Source organism: Podarcis liolepis (assembly GCF_965112155.1).
Source record: "Podarcis liolepis genome assembly, chromosome: 12".
Taxonomy (NCBI): Eukaryota; Metazoa; Chordata; class Lepidosauria; order Squamata; family Lacertidae; genus Podarcis; species Podarcis liolepis.
This window is the reverse complement of record NC_139563.1, coordinates 2,378,907-2,399,339: the sequence shown is the minus strand read 5'-3', so window position 1 is coordinate 2,399,339 and position 20,433 is coordinate 2,378,907. Positions and strand designations below refer to the sequence as shown.

At 52.3% G+C, this 20,433-nt stretch overlaps 1 protein-coding gene across 2 annotated transcripts in view; it reads left to right on the top strand.

Moving 5' to 3' along the window:
- Nucleotides 1-20,433, top strand: part of LOC310689188 (SCO-spondin-like) — a 179,159-nt gene that overhangs the window by 43,375 nt on the left and 115,351 nt on the right. For both annotated transcript variants that reach the window (XM_083466452.1, XM_083466451.1), the window contains exons 25-33: nt 1,110-1,265; nt 3,514-3,607; nt 4,525-4,925; nt 7,127-7,357; nt 9,415-9,621; nt 10,482-10,718; nt 12,862-12,984; nt 15,725-15,819; nt 17,742-17,979. In XM_083466452.1, coding sequence (XP_083322578.1) covers nt 1,110-1,265; nt 3,514-3,607; nt 4,525-4,925; nt 7,127-7,357; nt 9,415-9,621; nt 10,482-10,718; nt 12,862-12,984; nt 15,725-15,819; nt 17,742-17,979 — 1,782 coding nt within the window. The remainder of the gene's footprint in view (nt 1-1,109; nt 1,266-3,513; nt 3,608-4,524; nt 4,926-7,126; nt 7,358-9,414; nt 9,622-10,481; nt 10,719-12,861; nt 12,985-15,724; nt 15,820-17,741; nt 17,980-20,433) is intronic.

Sequence of the window (20,433 nt, the reverse complement as noted above, 5' to 3'; positions counted from 1 at the left end):
AATTGCTGGGGAGAGCAGGGCTAGCCTTGTCTTACAGTTTGCTCCTTTCCCTGGAGGACCTCGTGAAACCAGTCCCTCCCCAGGGAGGCTCGCCTGGCGCCTTCATTGCATTCCTCTTCACTGAGGCCTTTGGCTATGAGAAGCCAAGTTACAGGGAAGAAGAAGAAGAAGAAGAAGAAGAAGAGTTTGGATTTGATATCCCGCCTTTCACTCCCTTTAAGGAGTCTCAAAGCGGCTGACATTCTCCTTTCCCTTCCTCCCCCACAACAAACACTCTGTGAGGTGAGTGGGGCTGAGAGACTTCAGAGAAGTGTGACTGGCCCAAGGTCACCCAGCAGCTGCATGTGGAGGAGCGGAGACACGAACCCGGTTACCCAGATTACGTGACTACCGCTCTTAACCACTACACCACACACCAGGCAGAGGGCCTTCTAGGTGGTGGCACCCGCCCTGTGGAACGCCCTCCCACCAGATGTCAAAGAGAAAAATAACTACCAAACTTTTAGAAGACATCTGAAGGCAGTCCTGTTTAGGGAAGTTTTTAATGTTTAATAGGTTATTGTATTTTAGTGTTCTGTTGGAAGCCGCCCAGAGTGGTTGGGGAAACCCGGCCAGATGGGCAGGGTATAAATAATAAATTATTATTATTATTATTATTATTATTATTATTATTATTATTATTATTATTTGGCCTTTTAAATGTGTCAGGGTGTTTGTGGGTCATTGTTTTGTTGCCGTTGTTACATTATGTACTTGATGTGTTTTTATACTGTAACCCTCCCTGTGATATTTGGATGAAGGGCAGTATATTAATTTAATACTGTACATATTAATAATAAGAACTTTGAGACCAATGCACCCTGGATTCCCCAGGCAGTTCCCTTGGCATGGCCAAACTTGGCCCTCCAGATGTTTTGGGACTACAACTCCCATCATCCCTGGCCACTGATCCTGTTAGCTAGGGATGATGGGAGTTGTCGTCCCCAAACAGCTGGAGGGCCAGGTGTGGCCATGCCTGCCTCTCAAAACAGCACTTGATGCTTGGTGATTTATTTGTTTTTTGTAATGAGTAAGTAAGCGAGCAAGCACTTCCCTCTCTCCCTGCTCAGCCATGCAGTGTGACTACGGGCTGGAGTATGACGCCTGCGGCCCAGCCTGCCCCCCCACCTGCAAGAACTTCGGCCTGGAGGGGGCCGAGCACTGCAGCAGCGAGGCCCTCTCCTGCGTGGAGGGATGCTTCTGCCCGGAGGGCAAAGTCGTGCATGGTAAGATGGCAGGGGGGGGGGCAGAGGACCACCTATTATGGATGCTTTTGCTGCGACTCCTGCATTGAAGGGGGTTGGACTAGATGGCCTTTGGGGGTACCTTCCAACTTGACGATTCTATTATTCTCAGAGGCGTTGGGTCCCTGTGCTGAAGAAGGTTGCAAAGGGTCAGCTGGTGTGTGGGAAGAGCAGCACTAGACTGCTGCTTCCGTCCTCCCTTTTTTAATATTTATTTATTTATTTATTTTAGGTTTTTACAAATATCTTTTACATTCAAATCTACTTGTTTTTATAGTCAGTTTTATACGCATCTAGGTTTCCCTGGATCTGTGGACTTCCCTCCACCCTCTTGTGGTTTCCATAGTACTTCATTTTATACTGCATCCTATAATATTGTCCAAATCGTATTCAAATTTCCATTTATAACTACAGAATTATTACAGGTGTTATGTTAATCCTGTTAATGTTTTTAACTGTGTTCTTTAAGATAATCTATAAGTTTCCCCCCCATTCCTAATTAAATTTATTATCTTATTGGCTTCTGATTCTCCCTGTCAATTTTGCCATTTCGGCATAGTCCAACATCTTGATTATCCATTCTTCTCTGGTTGGAACTTTATCATCCTTCCATCTCTGGGCAGCTACGACCGTCCTCCCTGGTCATCAGCCATGATGCGAAGTCCCTGGATGGATGAAAATCCTAGAATCGTAGACTTGGAAGGGACCCCGAGGGTCATCTAGATTCAGTGTTTCCCAAACGTTTTTGGGCAACGGCACACCTGTTTACTGAAAAAAAATCTCGCGGCACACCACCATTAAAGCCCCGCCCCGTGACGTCAGCACGCAGCGTCTGGCCGGGAGGGACGCACAAAAGTGAAAGTTTTTTCCCTCCCCCTTGCTGGGGAACCTCCAAGCTTTGGGGGTGGGAGGAGGCAGCAGAGCGAGGGACTGAGGGACTGCGGCAACTGAGGCGGCGGCGGCTGAGGCAGAGCTGGGAAGGGGGTTTCCAGGGGACACGGCAGCTCCTCGAAAGGCTTCTCTCAGCTGCGCTCAATCCGCCTCGGAGAGGATTTCCCCTCCGGTCCCATGCGTTCGTTTGGGGCATCGCTCCGGCTGCTCCCTCTCCCGCCGCGCAGGAGCGATGCCTCTCTCTGGCTCTCCCTCCGCGCAGGCTGAGGGAGGGAGGGAGGGGCGCGTGTGACCCGTCTCTGCTGGGAGACCAAACCCAGCGAGGCAGAGTCGCGAGGAGGCGCCCAGGCAGCGCTGCCGGCTGCGAGGAGGAGCGCCAGGCAGCAGCAGGAGGCGCGGCCTCTCCTCGCCGCCGCCGCCCCGCCTCTCGCCGCCCGACTCGCCCGCCTCCCTCCAGGCATCTCGCGGCACACGAGGCAACGTCTCACGGCACACTCGTGTGCCGCGGAACACCGGTTGGGAAACACTGATCTAGAAGAAGATAAGAAGAATAAGAATATCTTTATTGTCATTGCCCCCTTCGGGGACAACAAAATTACTTGACTGCTCCATAAAAACACTAATTAAACAATACAATATAATACAGCAAGGGAGATTAGATGACTTTCAAAGTCCGGGCTTCCCATTCAGGGCCGAGATCGCTCTGGAGAAGAAGCTGTTCTTAAAATGGCTCGTTCTTGTCTTCATCGTCCTGTATCTCCGTCCCGACGGCAGGAGCTCGAAGAGACAGTGACCAGGATGCGATGGATCTTTTACTATGTCCAGTGCCTTCCTATGGCACCTTGTGGCATAAATCTGCTCTAAGGTGGAGAGTGGGCAGCCAACAATGCTCTCTGCTGCCTTAACAACTCTGCACAACCCCAACCTGTCCTGGGTAGTACAGCTTCCGTACCACACACATAAGCCATAAGTGAGCACGCTCTCAATGGCACAGTGATAGAAGGCAAGCAGCAGTTTAGTCCAACCCCCTGAAATGCAGGAGTCTTTTGCCCAACGTGGGGCTCGAACCCACGACCCTGAGGCTACAAGTCTTGTGCTCTACCCACTAGGCTATCCAGCTGGGTACAAACTGAAATGCCTCTCCGCCATTCCTGCAGCAACCCGTCAGCGCTTCCGCAAGTGTTGAGATCCGCCCAAAGAGCTCTGCTCAGGGAAGAGATCCTGCTTGCAGGATTCAAACCTGGGGCCGGCCGTGGTGAGAAGAGGCTGCCGGGCTCAATGGGCTATTGGCCTGATCCAACAGGGCTCTCCTGATATTCTGCTGTTCCTTCCCTGCCAGGCGGCCGCTGCATCGACCCCTCCGAGTGCCCTTGCTACTGGGAGGGCACTCTGTTCCCACTGGGAGCCCTGGTGATGCAGGAATGCAGGAACTGGTAAGTCTGTAAAGGCTGGCTGGAGAAGGGGAGATGGGAAGAATTGTCTACCTACCAATAAATGCACCTAATACTGCTCAGATCCTCAACACTTTTACAGGGGGGTGTAAAAAGCAGGACGCGGGGGGCGCTGTGGTCTAAACCACGAGCCTCTTGGGCTTTCCGATCAGAAGGTCGGCGGTTCGAAGCCCCGCAACGGAGTGAGCTCCTGTTGCTCTGTCCCAGCTCCTGCCAACCTCGCAGTTCGAAAGCACACCAGTGCAAGTAGATAAATAGGCACTGCTCCAGCGAGAAGGTAAACGGTGTTTCCATGTGCTCTGGTTTCCACCACGGTGTCCTGTTGCACCAGAAGCGCTTTAGTCCTGCTGGCCACATGACCCGGAAAGCTGTCTGCGGACAAACGCCGGCTCCCTCGGCCTGAAAGCGAGATGAGTGCCGCAACCCCATGGCCACCTTTGACTGGACTTAACCATCCAGGGGTCCTTTACCTTTTTTACCTTTACAAGTGCAACACGGTGTTCATTCTGCACTGTACCCCGGGGGTTGTAAACTGCTCTGATATACAGTGGAACCTCGGGTTATATTACCCTCGGGTAACATAAACTTCGGGTTGCGAAAGCAGCAAACCTGGAAGTGTTTCACTGCTTGCGCATGCTCAGAAGTGGTCCTCTGGTTGCAAAAACTTCGGGATACAGCCAGACCTCCAGAATGGATCCTGTTCACAACTGGAGGTACCACTGTATATCTTTTATTTAGCTCTGTGTAAATAAATTTTGGAAAGGAAACCCCACAAAGAGCAGGAATGGCCGTAGCTGTCGTGCCATGACCTCTCCTTGTGGCACTGCGCTGAGCCTCAGGCGGCCCCAGTGCCCACCTCACACCCATCCCGCTCTTTCTGACACTTCTCCCTTCTGCAGCTCCTGTGAGGCCGGCTTGTGGCAGTGCGTCACCCCCCTAGAACCTTGTGCCACATCGCCGCGCTGCGCCGAGACAGAGTTCGCCTGCCACACAGGCGGGCGCTGCGTGCCCAGCGCCTGGGCATGTGACAACGAGGACGACTGCGGGGACGGCTCGGACGAGTTCTGCACCTTGAGTTGCGCCCCTCACCAGTACCAGTGCGCCAGCGGGCAGTGTGTGCCCTGGGGATATCGCTGCGACGGAACTGCAGACTGCCTCGACGGCTCGGATGAGAGGGACTGCCCGCTGCCCGCCTGCGCCTTGCAGGAGTTCCGCTGCGCCAACGGGCGTTGCATCCCCCGTGAGCATCTCTGCGACGGGGAACTGGACTGCGGCTTTGCGGATCATTCCGACGAGGCCGGTGAGCGCAGAGCAAAGGCAGGCACTCAGAGCAGCTGAAATGCGGGGGGGGGGGGGGCGCAGGGAGAGATTACCAGCTGACCTGGGGGGCAAGTGGAATTCTGTCTGGAGTAAAGTGTGCATAAAAATGGGTATGCAGGTGTCTCTCCACTTAGACATCTTTGACTCTTGTATATGGTCTGCGCAGGGAAATAATTAAGTAAATTGATTTAAACTGCCGAACAATATGATACGATACAATACAATATCTTTATTGTCATTGTCCCATACAGAACAATGAAATTGAAAAATCTACACAAGACATTCAAAAACCCCTAAAAACTCTGAAACCCCATTTTAAAATACAATATACTCCTATAGATACTCCTTATACTGCGTTTAAAACCAGAATTGCATTTGGGTAGAAACTGTTTCTCAGGCGGCTAGTCCTAGTCTTTATAACCCTGTAAATACCTTCTTCCAGAAGGCAGAAGCTGAAAGAGATCATTTCTGCAAGGGCAAAAACCCCCTGAAAAGAGCAGGGAAGCTGCAAAAATGCCACAGAAAGGGAAAGGCTAGCAACCCCATGAACTTTTGCACTGACCTTTGAGGCCAGGGGAGAGTTGGAGTTTGAGAAAGGAGGTTTGGAGGGAGCAATTGTGGTGGAGTTTGGCAGATTTTGTGGGTGGTTGGCGGAGTTTGGCTGCCCACAGAGGTCCTGGCGTGTCCTCTCTCAACCAGATAAGTGGGTGGTTCCCCAGATGAGATGGATGGGAGGTCGCCTGCTCTGAACGGGGTTACATTCCCTCTTAAGGAGCTGGTACATAACTTGGGGATATTGCTGGATCCTTTGCTGTCGTTCGAGGCTCAGGTGGCCTCAGTGGCCCAGAATGCCTTCCTTCAGCTGCACCGCTATCTGAACAAGGACAGCCTGACTTCCATGGTTGATGCTCTGGTGACCTCTAGGATAGACTACCGCACCGTGTGATGCGTGGGGCTGCCTCTGAAGACTGTTTAGAAACTTCAGCTAGTGCAGAATTGGGCAACCTGGTTGCTCACTGGAGCAAGACAGTTTGAGCATATTACAATGATCCTGGCCTGCCAATGAGCTTCTGGGCCCAGTTCAAAGTGCTGGTTTTGACCTATAAAGCCTTAAATGGCTCAGGATCGCAATACCTCAAGGACTGCCTCTCCCCATATAAACCATCCCGAAATCTGCGTTCATCATCAGAGGCCCTTCTCCGTGTGCTATTTCCATGAGGTCTGCAGAGTGGCAACTCGAGAACAGGGCCTTCTCTGTAGTGGCTCCCAGTCTAGGGAATGCTCTCCCCAGGGAGGCTCGCCTGGTGACTTCATTACCGTATTTTTTGTCCCATAGGACGCTCCGTCCCATAGGACGCACCTAGTTTTTTTGGGGGGGGGATAAAGGAAATTTTTTTATCCTTTATTTCCCCCAAAAAACCAGGTCGGGGAAACCAAACCAGGTCGGGGAACAGCAGTATGGCGGCGCTCAGCCTCCCCGCTGTCCCCCGAGCTTGTGGGGCTGGCGCTGGGGAGAAGCGCGCTTCTCCCCGGCGCCAGCCTCCAAAACAGGTCGAGGAACAGCGGGATGGCGGTGCTGCGCCTCCCCGCTGTCCCCCGAGCTTGTGGGGCTGGCCGATGTCTGCACGAAGCGCGGGGCGCTCTGCTTCAGCGTGCCCCATGCTCCGTGCAACAGGCTGCGGATATCTGCCCAGCGCGCGGGGCACTCTGCTTCAGGGCGCCCGCGCGCCGGGCAGCAGACTGCTATCCGCAGCCTAGGGAGCCCTGCGGGAACTCCCCCGGGCTCCCTAGGCTTGCTGATAGCTTCCTGAAGCCTGGAGAGTGCGCACCGACCCCTCTCGCTCTCCAAGCTTCAGCGAAAGCCTGTATTCGCCCCATAGGACGCACACAGATTTCCCCTTCATATTTGGAGGGGGGGAAGTGCGTACTATATGGCGAAAAATACGGTCTATACCTTTAGGCTCCAGGCAAAAATGTTCCTCTCTAACCAGGCCTTCAGCCATTAGACAATCCATGGCCTTTTAAAAATGTGTTGGGGCGGGATTTTTACCTGTGATTTTTTAAATTTGTCCTTTCTTATTATGCTATGTAAATTATGCTTTTAATGTTGTACCTCTTCGGATAAAGGGTGGCATGTAAATTGCAGAAATAACAATAAACAATAAAACAACCCCTTCTCAGGCTGCGGGCCCCCCTGTGGGCCGAGCGAGTTCCGCTGCGCAATGGGGCGCTGCTTGCCGTACCTCCACCGCTGCGACCGGCACGACGACTGCGGAGACTTCAGCGACGAGAGCGGCTGCCTGTGTCCGGCTGGGGAGTTCCAGTGCCCCGGCGGCCAGTGCCTGCCCCAAGCTCTGCTTTGTGACGGGAAGCAGGATTGTCCCGCCGGAATGGATGAAGCTTTCTGCCCAGGTGAGAGCAGTCATCCCCCGTAGGTCGATGGCGGGGCAGCTGCTTTGCATGCAGAAGGTCCCAGCTCCCGTCCACACACACCCAGTGTCCCCTCCCGTTACGGCTGGGAGAGACCCCTGGACCCCCAAACCCTGGAGAGGCACTGCCAGTCCGTGCAGGGAATGCTGCGCTAGGTAGACCCCAACAGTGGCGTAGCGTGGGGGTGCAGGGGGGGCCGGCCACACCGGGCGCAACATCTGGGGGTTAGGGTTAGGGGGCGCAAATCCACGGGTTAGGGGGCGCAAATTACTTGCCTTGCCCCGGGTGCTGACAACCCACCCTACGCCACTGGACCCCGAAGGTTTTGATGTTCTACACTGAAGGTTTACAAGGTCCTGTCAAGCGTCTTTGGTAATCTTGGGGAGATTTCCAGCAGCGCTGAGCTGCAATCCAGGTTTATCAAGATGGCCAATGCGATTCAGATGTTTCTTGCAGGCTTATGGCTTGCCTTTCCTTCCCTCCAGATCTTCTCCCACCATACCCGGCCTGATTATTTTCAGTTTCCTGATCTGAACTAAAATAAAAAAATTCCTTCCAGTAGCACCTTAGAGACGAACTAAGTTTGTTATTGGTATGAGCTTTCGTGTGCATGCGCACTGTGTATCTGAAGAAGTGTTCATGCACACGAAAGCTCATACCAATAACAAACTTAGTTGGTCTTTAAGGTGCTACTGGAAGGAATTTTTTTATTTTGTTTCGGCTACAGCAGACCAACATGGCTACCTACCTGAACTGTCGCTTTGATGGGTGTTATGGAACAAGCGCTATTGACCGCTTGATATTTATTTCACAAAACGTGTGCATTGCTTGATTGTTTTTTTAAAAAGCTGAAAGCGGTTTGCGATTGATTGATGGATTATTAATATCCCACCTTTTTTCTGGACTCACACAAATTAGAAACAGCACAGATAAAACACAAAAGCTACCTTTTGAGGGTTCCAGCAACTGGCAGTCAGCAGCACTGCAGCCTTCGACTATGGAGGCTGAGCAGAGCTAATTTGGTCCTTTAGTGGGGTGGGGGAGCTGAAAATAGGGCCAATATATTTCACATCTGGCAACCAATGTGCCCCTTGGGTTTCAGGTAGTCTTCTTTGGCGATCCCTCGTAGCCGAGTAAGATTGTCTTCCAAAAACACGGTTTTAACAATGAGTCCGTAAGGGACTGTGGAGGCCAATTCTGGATCCACATGTCCTTCCACGGTGGGGACATAGGTTTCCGGGCAGGAGCTGATCACGGTGTGGATTTGCCGAGCGTACCTTCCTCTTAGAATGTTTCTCTCTTGTGTCCTGAGTTTGAGTGTCTTCAAAGCCCATGACACCTTTGGTCAAGGCTGTTCTCCAACTGGAGCGCTCGCAGGCCGGTGTTTCCCAATTGTAGGTGTTTATACTAAAAAAATTTAGATTGGCCTTGAGAGAGTCTTTAAACCTCTTTTGTTGACCACCAGCATTACACTTTCCATTTTGAAGTGTGGAATAGAGTAGTTGCTTTGGAAGACGATCATCAGGCCTCCGCACAATTGTGTTAGTTTTATGATGTTAGCCGCCCTGAGCCCGGCTCTGGCCAGGGAGGGCCGGGTACAAATAAAAATTTATTATTATTATTATTATTATTATTATTATTATTATTATTATTATTATTACCAGTCCAACGAAGTTGATGTTGAAGAATCATCGCTTCAACACAGGTGATCTTTGCTTCTTCCAGTACACTGGCATTAGTTCGCCTGTCTTCTCAAGTGATGTGTAAAAATTTTTGGAGACGCCGTTGATGGAATCTTTTGAGGAGATGGAGGTGGCGTTTATAAGAGAAGATGGAGGTGACGTTTCAGATAGTACATGGGTAGACGAGTCTAAAAAACCCAGAACACAAATTTCCACCAGAAGCAATCTATTTAGCATTAACTCTGGAAGGGTAGACTTGATTCTGACCAAACTAAGCCTCCTGAGGGTTGAAGGAAGGCACTAGAATGAGCGAATGGTGGGCTGGTCTTCACCGTACCCTCTCCCCCCCCCCCACAGGCCGTGTGACGTGTGCCCCTGGGCAGCTACCTTGTCCGGATGGCGCTTGCGTGAGCCGCTCCCAGGTGTGCGACGGCCTGCGCGACTGTGCAGAAGGCGCCGATGAGAAGCCACCGCACTGCCCGGCGCCCCCGACCACACCTCTGGCAGCCACCCTGCCCCCCAGTCTTCCTGCGACTCACCCGTCCCCCGGGAACAGGACTCTGGGTAAGCAGGCTCCATGAAACCCAGAAACTGAGAGCTCCTTCCCAGTGCTGAGTAGCGCTGCCTAGTGGGAAGGGCCAAGGCTGCCCTAACACAGCTGTCGTCAGCCCCCATGTTTTGATCTAGAGTTCCCGAGAGCTCTTACCAGTTAGGGGGAGGCATGTCCACCAGTCCTACGTCTCTCAGCTACCCATTGAGGTCGTTGCCAAAACAGAGAGGCCTCAACCTCAGCTTGCACCCAAGGGGGCATGAGCAGGCAAAGACTAAGCCTGTGTGCCAGCTGCATCTGCTCTTCCCTCTTCACTCCTCTTCTGGTCCGGGGAGACAGTGGGGCAGGAGAGGTGGGGGCAGGAGGAGGAGACACAGGGAAGACCTGGGCTCTACAGAACCCTGACACCTCTCTCTCCCTCTTCCTGCACCTCTGCTTCACCTTCCAATTCTGCTCTGACACTCCTGACTCTGACTCTCGTCTCCTGGCTGTCACAGACTCCCCCAGATCACTGGTCCCTTTTTCCAAGCCAGCCTCCAATCTCCAGTGTCCAGCAGTCCCTGACAGGATCCTTGGGGAGAATTTTTCTCCCAAGCAGGGGTGAAATGGGAATGTGTTATCTCCTGGCACCGAAGTCTCTGCTGTTTGGCTTGCTTGGTGGCCCTTGCAAAGGGGCTGCAATGACAGCAGGTTCCGGCAAGATCTTGCAAGATATCGTGGGATTTCAGAGGCGAAGGCGGTGGGGAGGGCAGGGCACCCGTGCGACACCTGCCCTTGAGCTTCTGCCTCCGCCTGGAGCCTTGCTCTGGACATCTTGACCTCTTTCCTTCTCTCTCCCTTTCTCTATCTCTCTCTCATTCTGCCCTCCCCGCAGCGCCACCCTGCGGCCGCTACGAGTTCCACTGCCACAGCGGGGAGTGCCAGCCGCGCGGCTGGGTGTGCGACAACGAAGCCGACTGCCTGGACGCCAGCGATGAGCTCCAGTGCAACCGCACCTGCGGCCTGGACCAGTTCCCCTGCGCCCACGGGGCAGAGTGCATCCACTACAGCCGGCTGTGCGACGGCGCCCCCCACTGCCAGGACCACTCGGACGAAAGCATCGACACCTGCGGTGAGCAGATCCTGCCCCCACGACCAGGGCTTTCCACAGATGACAAGAAGGGCTGGGTGGACGATTCCTACGTGGCCGGGGTCAGACTAGAGAACCCTCAGGAGCCCCTTCCAACACTACAAGTCTATGATTCCAACTTGCCCTGCCTCTAGGGCACACACCGGAGCTAATTTGGAGCTGGCCACCAAAAGGCTTGTTTTGCTGGATCATAGAAACATAGAATGGTAGAGTTGGAAGGGACCCCTGGGGTCATCTAGTCCAGCCCCCTGCAATGCAGGAATCTTTTGTCCAACGTGGGGCTGGAACCCACAGCCCTGAAATGAAGAGTCTGCTGCTCTGATCAAGTTCATCGGCTTTGTTGAATTGATCAAACTAAGTAGCTGTAATTGGGTTTTGAATACATGTGCAATTAATAGTTGTTCTTTTGAATTTTATGCTGTTGTTACCTTCCTTAGCAGGTCGTGCAAACCATTGTTTTAAATAAGGCTTTTTATAGGATAGGGAAGGGGGCACTGGGAATGAGTTTTAGCGCTCCCCCCCCAAAAAAAAAGTTTGGGAGCCACTGAGCTTAAGCTGCAGTCTAGACAGTGGGAACGAGGCCTGGCCCCGTCAGCTGGCGATGGGGAAGAAATTCCTTCCAGTTCACATGGAGAGGCAACCCTTTCGAATTCGCCCTTTCTGGAACAATTTGCGAAGCGAAACGCAGCCCTCCTCTGAAAACCTCCCAAATTTTGGAATGCGGTGCGCCTATCAATGCGCAGGTTAGTGCAAATAGCCTTCAAATATTATTCCCAGGGATAATGAAATAATGTTTTTCACTGCAAGTGTTTTTTAGGATGGTTTAGCTGAAATTGTTTTCAGAATGTTTTAAAGGTTGACACTGTGGATCCACTCGCCCCCCTGGGCTCTTCCAGGAGGAAAGATGGGCTACAAATTCAACAAAATTCCAATTAACGGAATTGGGGGGGGGGGGAATTGATCTGTGAAAATGTGCACGTTAGAGGAAATGGCACACAAGCACGTGTATGCCAGGAGTTCGCTGGCGAGTTTTCCTGTGGATTTTTTCTTAAAAAAAACTGATGTGAGGACTGGACATGTAACATCAAATTCCTTAAAAATCAGCACTGGCACCCCACAGGGATGTGTGCTAAGTCCCTACGTGTAGTCACTGTATACATACGATTGTGTATCATCTGACCCGTCTACTGCAATTATTAAGTTTGCAGATAACACCACCATAATGGGTTTAGTAACAGATGGTGATGAATCAGCGTCTAGAGGGGAGGTCCAAAAAATATCTACATGGTGCCTAGGGAACAACTTGCACCTTAATATCAGCAAGACAAAGGAGATGGTGTTGGACTTTGGGAGGAAGAGAGGAGAATTTGCCCCACTGTGTGGAGAGAGTCTCTTCATTTAAGTTCCTAGGAGTTTATCTCAGTGAAGACCTTAGTTGGAAAATCAATACAACCCAGGTAGTTAAGAAAGCCCAACAGAGACTCCATCTCCTCCGAGTATTGCGGAAGAATGATGTCAATCAACATCTGATGATCTCCTTCTACTGATCCACAATAGAAAGTGTCCTTTCATACTCCTTTCATCACGGTGTGGTACGCTGGTTTGACATCATCTGATAGGAAGTGCCTACAGAGGGTGGGGAATACAGCACAAGATATTATGGGCTGTCCCGTGAATCCGCTGGATGAAATAGCGGAAGAACGTTGCCTCAGGAGAGTGAGGAATATTCTCAGGGATGATTCACACCCTGGCTGGCTCTTTCTTGATCTCCTGTCCTCGGGCAGAAGATATAGAAGCAGGATTAGTCAAGCCAACAGGGTGAAGAACAGCTTCTATTGTGGGCTGTTAGGCTGCTGAATGAAAAGATAACAACAGGGCAGCTGACTTTTGGGTTTGGTGGGTGTCCGTCAGTAAACGAGGGGAATTAAGACTAAGAGAGCTGAGTGGGGGGTAGTGACAATAAAGTATTTCAATTCAATTCCGTTTCAATGTGGAGAAGGGGCTGTAAGGTGGGGGAAATGAGGAACCACTCTCAGCCTCTCGAAAGAGACCTGTGGAGGCATCTCAGGTGCCCATCTCATCCTGTCTCCCTGGGAATAACCCTCCTTTCTCCTTCCTGGCGCAGGCTCTACGCAGATCCCGCCTTGTCCCGGCTTCTTCATCTGCGACAACCGCATGTGCATCAATCTTTCCCGGGTGTGTGACGGCTCCCCAGACTGCCCCCAGGGAGAAGACGAGATGGCCTGCGGTAAGGAGCCTCTGGTGGCCCTCGCCTGGCGGGCGGCTGGAACGGAAGTGGGGTGAAAAGGGGCCCTCTCAAGATATCCCTTGCCCAGATTTGAGACCCTTGCTTCCTTCTCTGGCCGGGAAGGAGGAGAGGGGCTTTGCTGGGCATCCGATGCGCTTGAGCTACCCCTTCCATAAAAATCAGTCCAGTTTTGCAAGCAAGCTTCTAGTCCTCATGAGAAACCATTCGGAGACGTTCAGGCAGAGGTTTCTGGGAGTGTGGGAGGGGCCTGGGCGTGTTAAGCAATCCCCAGTCCTCCCTCCCCTTCCCCAAATTGTTGTCTTCCTTGTCTCTCCCCTTGTTGCCCCCCCTCCCACATTCGCCCTCAGCCACTTCTGTTTCTGGCAAATGTATTTCCAGGGTTGCAGAATCCAAAGCACGGTAGAGTGAATGAGGAGACACAACTGGATGCCCAGCTCAAGTGGTTTTCATTTTATTTGTTTCTTTGTTTGTTTTCTATTTCTATGCTGCTTTTTATTCAAATAAATCCCAAAGCGGCTTACAAGCAAAAGATCAAAAAACCAGGACGAAACATCACGAATACAGCATAAATTGTATAGAATACTTAACAAATCGTCAGTGAAACAATCGCAAACGAAACAATTACAATCTGTGTAACGCTATTAACAAAACAACTGAAAAATAAGCATCACAGTTACACCAAAAATCATGTTATAGGATTCCCAAAGCACGACAGCATTCATGTCTATAAAACAATACAGTGGTACCTCAGGTTAAGAACATAATTCGTTCTGGAGGTCTGTTCTTAACCTGAAACTGTTCTTAACCTGAAGCACCACTTTAGCTAATGGGGCCTCCCGCTGCTGCCGCGCCACCAGAGCACTATTTCTGTTCTCATCCTGAAGCAAAGTTCTTAACCCGGGGTACTATTTCTGGGTTAGCGGAGCCTGTAACCTGAAGCGTATGTAACCCAAGGTACCACTGTATTACCAACATTAACAAAATAGCAACGAAATAAACAAGCCAAGCCCTGTTTATCCTGCCTGCTGGACGTCACTCGTGCGCATAGGTTATTTTCATGTGCAACTGAGTGGAACGATCACACAGTTTTCCAGGGCTGATGTTGTACCTTCATAATCAGAGATGGCTTGTCTCTGAAGACCAGCAGCGTAGCGTGGGTTGTCAGCACCCGGCGCAAGGCAAGTAATTTGCGCCCCCTAACCCCTAACCTGCCGCCGCTGCCAGCTTCTTCTTGCTGCTGCCTGGTCTGGTGTGGTTCTCTCCCGCGCTCAGCGCTGCGCTGGGCGGCCGCTGCACTGTCCCTCCCCCAGATAGTCCCTCACTCTCTCTCCGCACCGCACGCCTGGCACCCACCCCCTCCACAGTGGGCGGCGATCCAGCGGCTCGGATCGGATTCGCACAGCCAGCACTGCAGTGTGAGAGAGTGAGCCAGGTAGGGGCAGAGAGCTGCGAGTGCGAGTGCGAGCACGCCCCCCCCCGATGTTGCGCCCGGTGCGGCCGGCACCCCCTGCACCCCCCACGCTACGCCACTGCTGAAGACCGGTTCCTAGGAATCACAAATGGGAAGTGCGGTGTTGGCATAGGGTCTAGGGCCGGATTGAGGTTTGATGCGGCCCTCAGCTCCTGAAGGTAATGGAGCCCTTTAGATGTCCAGCTGTCCTTTGTCAACAACAAATTGTCGCTGTTTTCTTGTGTTGAATATATGCTATATGGTCATTTATGGACCTCACAGGTATCTCAAGCCATTTGCACATGCAGAATGTAGGCACCCTATATAGAAAAATGAGCAAACCAGGGAGCAGGCGAGCAGGCGGGGCCCATGACTTACATCAGGGGTCAGCAAACTTTTTCAGCAGGGGGCTGCTCCACTGTCCTTCAGACCTTGTGGAGGGCCGGACTATATTTTGAAAAAAATAATGAACGAATTCCTATGCCCCACAAATAACCCAGAGATGCATTTTAAATAAAAGGACGCATTCTACGCATTGAAAAACACGCTGATTCCCGGACGGTCCATGGCAGTGGCGTAGCGTGGGGGGTGCAGGGGGGGCCGGCCACACCGGGCGCAACATCTTGGGGGGGCGCACTCGCAGCTCTCTGCCCCTACCTGGCTCCACGGGTTAGGGGGCGCAAATTACTTGCCTTGCCCCGGGTGCTGACAACCCACGCTACACCACTGGTCCATGGGCTGGATAGAGAAGGCAATTGGGCCGCATCCGGCCCCCATGCCTTAGTTTGCCTACCCATGACTTACGTCATAGGAGCCTACACAACACAAAACACTGTTGCTGTATGCAGGTTTTATTTTATTTGTTTTTTATCTTAAATTTTTGAAATGTACATCCAGTTTTTTTTCCTTTAATTTTTTTTGGGGGCCCCCAAGAGAGTGGGGCCCTAAGCTGTAGCTTGTTTAGCTTATACGTAAATCTGGCACAGATTGGGCCCTTTGCCTGGGCTTCCGCTCAGAGTCTGGTCTGGTGGGTCCAAGATTCCGGACAAGATCCTGCAGGCTCTGCGAATGTCCTTACACAACGCAGAAGATGTTCCATTTCCCAAGGAGTTGACCGAGGGTCTCCTGGTGTGTCTTGTGGGGGCGGCTGCTGAGGGGAGCCAAGGAAGGCTTCTTCTGACCCCCCAGTGGGCTGGGGACGGGTGGGGTCTCCTCCTCCTCTGCTGGCCCTCCTGTGATGCTCACGGCTTTTCCTTCTGACCCACACAGAGAGCCACATGGTCCGTCCCGGCGAAAGGAACCAGACCGCGGGACCCTGTACGGAGTACTCCTGCGGGGATGGCGCCTGCATTGCCTTTAAACAGGTGCGATGGGGGGCTGTGGGGGGCCTTTCACCCCACCTCCCCTGCCCATATGTTCTCCCCCCCCCCAACCACTCTAAAAGGTCTCATTTCACACTCCCCTAATCCCTGGTCCTGTCCAGCCACCCATCCAGTTCTCTTTCCCATCTGCAAAAGGGATCTCAAATATTTCGGGAAAGAACCAGCAGCTCAGGACTGTGATACCTTAAGGACTGCCTCTCCCCAGATTTTGTGCTCGTCCCAGGCCCCTCTCTGTGTCCCCATTTTGACAAGAGGTCTGGAGGGTGGCAACACAAAGATAGGGCCTTTTCTTTGGTGGCTCCCTGCTTGTGGAAAGTTTTTAAGGACTGATGTTTTAATGTATTTTTAATCTCTGTTGGAAGCCGCCCAGAGTGGCTGGGGAAACCCAGCCAGCTGGGCAGGGTACAAATAATATATTATTATTATTATTATTATTATTATTATTATTATTATTATTATTATTATTGAATTCTCTCCCCAGGGAGGTTCACCTGGTGCCTTCATTACATGTCTTTAGGCACCAGGCAAAATCATTCCTCTTCACCTAAGCCTTCGGCCGTTAAATATAGGGGGTGGGGATTGTAACAATTTTATTATTATTATGCTGTGTGTTATTATGATTTTTATTATGTTTTTATTATTGATGCTCTGTAAAACGTGTTCTTAATGCTGCACAGTGCCCTGGGATCTTTAGATAAAGGGTGGTATATAAATTGAATTATTATTATTATTATTATTATTATTATTATTATTATGGGAGACCCACAGACCTTGTTTGGGTTCTTTTCCATAGAAAGAGAGACTAGTGGTTGAAGGATGTAACAGACCAGGGAAGTTTTTAATGTTTGATCCTTTATTGTGCTTTTAATATTTTGCTGGGAGCCGCCCAGAGTGGCTGGGGAAACCCAGCCAGATGAGTGGGGTGTAAATAATAATATATTTTTTAAAATTATTATTATTATTATTCTCCAACCAGCTTTGACACCCTACTGTTTTGGGCTACTTATTTTATTTATTTATTTATTGAACTTATATACTGCCCCAGTGGTGTAGCGTGGGGGGTGCAAGGGGGGCCGGCCGCACCGGGCGCAACATCTGGGGGGGGGGCGCGCTCGCTACCTCCGGAGTCGCCGAAGAGCCTCGGGCGCAGGCTGTAGCAGAGCCGCATGTCTCGCGGAACCGACGAGCTGTGCGCGCGTCTGGGCTGAAGGCGTCTGGCAGGCAGCGGCTCTCAGCGCTCGTCGCGGTCCCCGCGTGTCAGGGCCACGGAGGACGCGCCAGGCAGCCCCTCCTCACAGCCCCGTCTCCGCCGCGGCTGCTGCAGCTGCTGGGCCATGTTGCATTTTCCTCGCCTCTCTGCCCCCCTCCTCCTCCGGGCAAGCGGCGTCGTTTGGGCGCCAGCGCCAGCGGCAACTCGCCTCAGATCACCTGACGCGGCAGGTTAGGGCTTAGGGGGCACAAATTACTTGCCTCGCCCCGGGTTAGGGGGCGCAAATTACTTGCCTTGCCCCGGGTTAGGGGGCGCAAATTACTTCCCTTGCCCCGGGTGCTGACAACTCATGCTACGCCGCTGTACTGCCCTATACCCGAAGTCTCAGGGTGGTTCACAGAAAAAAACCCCACAATATATAAAATAAAAATAAAAACAATATCCCAATAACACCCTCCAAAAAAAGATTCACAAAATGGAGAAGTGAACCACATGCGCTGCCTTGAGCTCCTTGGAGGAGAGGCGGGGATATAGGTGGAATTCATTACTGCCATCATAAATATCGGAACGAATCTTCAGCGAAGACCAGGCGTGGTTTAGCTTCCAGGCAATATTTGTGCGGGCAGATGCTGAATTTGGAGGGCATCTGGACAAGCCCCGAGTGACCCCTGCCCTCTACCCCCCCGCCCCCCAGGTGTGCAACGGCCTGGCCGACTGCGCCGACGGCACGGAGTCCTCCGGCTGGCTGCCCTCGGACGAGCGGGACTGTGGCCTCTGGAGCCCCTGGGCCCCCTGGAGCTCATGCAGCCGCTCCTGCGGGACGGGGATGCAGGTGCGCCGCAGGTCCTGCACCCGGCGGGCGGACGACGTCCTTCGGCACTGCCTAGGAGAGGAAGCGCAGGCCCAGCAGTGCTTCGCGGTGGCCTGCCCAGGTGAGAGGGGTTGGGGGGTAGGAGGGAGGACGGCGGGAGCAGGAAGGGGGGGAGCAGAGGAGGGAGCTGGGGGCAACTGCAGGGGTCCTTGGAGCTGAACCAAGGGAGAAGTGGCTCATAGGGAAGCAAAGGGGAGACCTCTGGAATGGAATGGAGACCTGAAGGAGCGTCTCCACCCCCATCGTTCAGCCCGGACACTGAGGTCCAGCTCCGAGGGCCTTCTGACAGGCTGCGAGAAGTGAGGCTACAGGGAACCAGGCAGAGGGCCTTCTCGGTGGTGGCGCCCGCCCTGTGGAACGCCCTCCCATCAGATGTCAAAGAGATAAATAATTACCTCACATTCAGAAGACATCTTAAGGCAGCCCTGTTCAGGGAAGTTTTTAATATGTAACGCTGTACTGTTTTTAACACTGATTGGGAGCCGCCCAGAGTGGCTGGGGAAACTCAGCCAGATGGGCGGGGTATAAATAAATTATTATTATTATTATTATTATTATTATTATTATTATTATTATTATTGGTGCTTTCAGCCGGATGCTGCCCATTTTTCATGGTCATACAGTCCTACCTCATGTTACGTTTGCTTCAGGTTGAGCATTTTCAGGTTGCGTCCCCCGGTGACCCAGAAGTTTAGGAAAGGGTTACTTCTGGGTTTTGCCACTTGGGCATGCGCAGACGCGCAAAATGACATCACGCGCATGTGCAGAAGCGGTGAATTGCGACCTGAGGGTTGTGTTCTGCTCATGTTGCGAACAGGCCTCCGGAACGGGTCCTGTTCGCAACCAGAGGTACCACTGTGTGTGTGTGTGAGTCTGTGTGTGTGTATGGTAAAGGTAATGGTAAAGGACCCCTGGCAGTTAAGTCCAGTCACGGACAACTCTGGGGTTGCGGCGCTCATCTCACTTTATTGGCCGAGGGAGCCGGCGTACAGCCAGTGGCGTAGCGAGGGGGGTGCCAGGGAGGCCGGCCGCACCGGGTGCAACATGGGCGGGGGCGCGCTTGCACTAGCAGCTCTCTGCCCCTACTAAAATCCACGGGTTAGGGAGCCCGCGCTCGCTCGGCTTGGCGAGGAGGTCGTGGAAGGGGGAGAGTGAAGCCTTCTGCCGCGGGCAAAAAAAGGAGAGGAAGCCGGGCGGGCGGCCGGGCGGGCTGGCTGGCTGGCGGGGGTCTGGCTGCACCTGCTGCTGCCGTTGCCGCTGCTGCCGGGCTTTGACAGCTTGGCGAAGCGGAGGGAGAGGAGCTTTATGGTAATTGCGGCTCTCTCTCCACTGGCCGCCTGGGTAGTGAGCCGAGCCAAGCAGGGAGTCTGGCGAGGGGGCGGGAAGAGACTTTTCCACCTCGCCTGGTCAAAAAGGAGAGCGGAGTCTCCTCAGGGCGCCCTCAGGCAGGGCAGGGCAAGCAGAGCGAGGAGCAGAGAGAGGGGAAGGGGGGGAGCAGCCAGGAAACGCTGCGGTGTGGAGGAGGAATCAATTAAGGAGAGAAAGCGAAAAGCCTTGGAGAAAGGGAAAAAAGGAAAGAAAAGAGGCAGCTCCAGGAGAGCGCGGGGGGAAAGAGAAGCCTCGCTGCTGCTGCTTGGGAGAGTAAATTACTGTACTTGCCTTGCCCCAGGTTAGGGGGCGCAAATTAATTGCCTTGCCCCGGGTTAGGGGGCGCAAATTACTTGCCTTGCCCCGGGTGCTGATAACCCACGCTACGCCGCTGCGTACAGCTTCCGGGTCCTGTGGCCAGCATGACTAAGACGCTTCTGGTGAACCAGAGCAGCGCACGGAAATGCCGTTTACCTTCCCGCCGGAGCGGTACCTATTTATCTACTTGCACTTTGACGTGCTTTTGAACTGCTAGGTTGGCAGGAGCAGGGACCGAGCAACGGGAGCTCACCCCGTCACGGGGATTCAAACCGCTGACCTTCTGATCGGCAAGCCCTAGGCTCTGTGATTTAGACACACCACATTTTTCTGTGTATAAGATGCCCCCATGTATAAGACAACCCCTATTTTTTGAGCCCAAAATTAAGACTTCCCTCTGCTCCCCCGTGATTTCCATTGCACATTATATACTGCATCTTATAATATTATCCAAATTTATATTCAAATTTCCATTTGTAACCACAGAATGATCACCTTACAACTGCTCTATTAATCCTGCTAAAGTTTTTCACTGTATACAGTGGTACCTCGGGTTAAGTACTTAATTCGTTCTGGAGGTCCGTTCTTAACCTGAAACTGTTCTTAACCTGAAGCACCACTTTAGCTAATGGGGCCTCCTGCTGCCGCCGGAGCACAATTTCTGTTCTCATCCTGAAGCAAAGTTCTTAACCTGAAGCACTATTTCTGGGTTAGCGGAGTCTGTAACCTGAAGCGTATGTAACCCGAGGTACCACTATACAGTGATCTTTAAGATGATCTATACATTTCCCCCATTCCTTAATAAATTTATTATCTCCTTGGTTTCTGA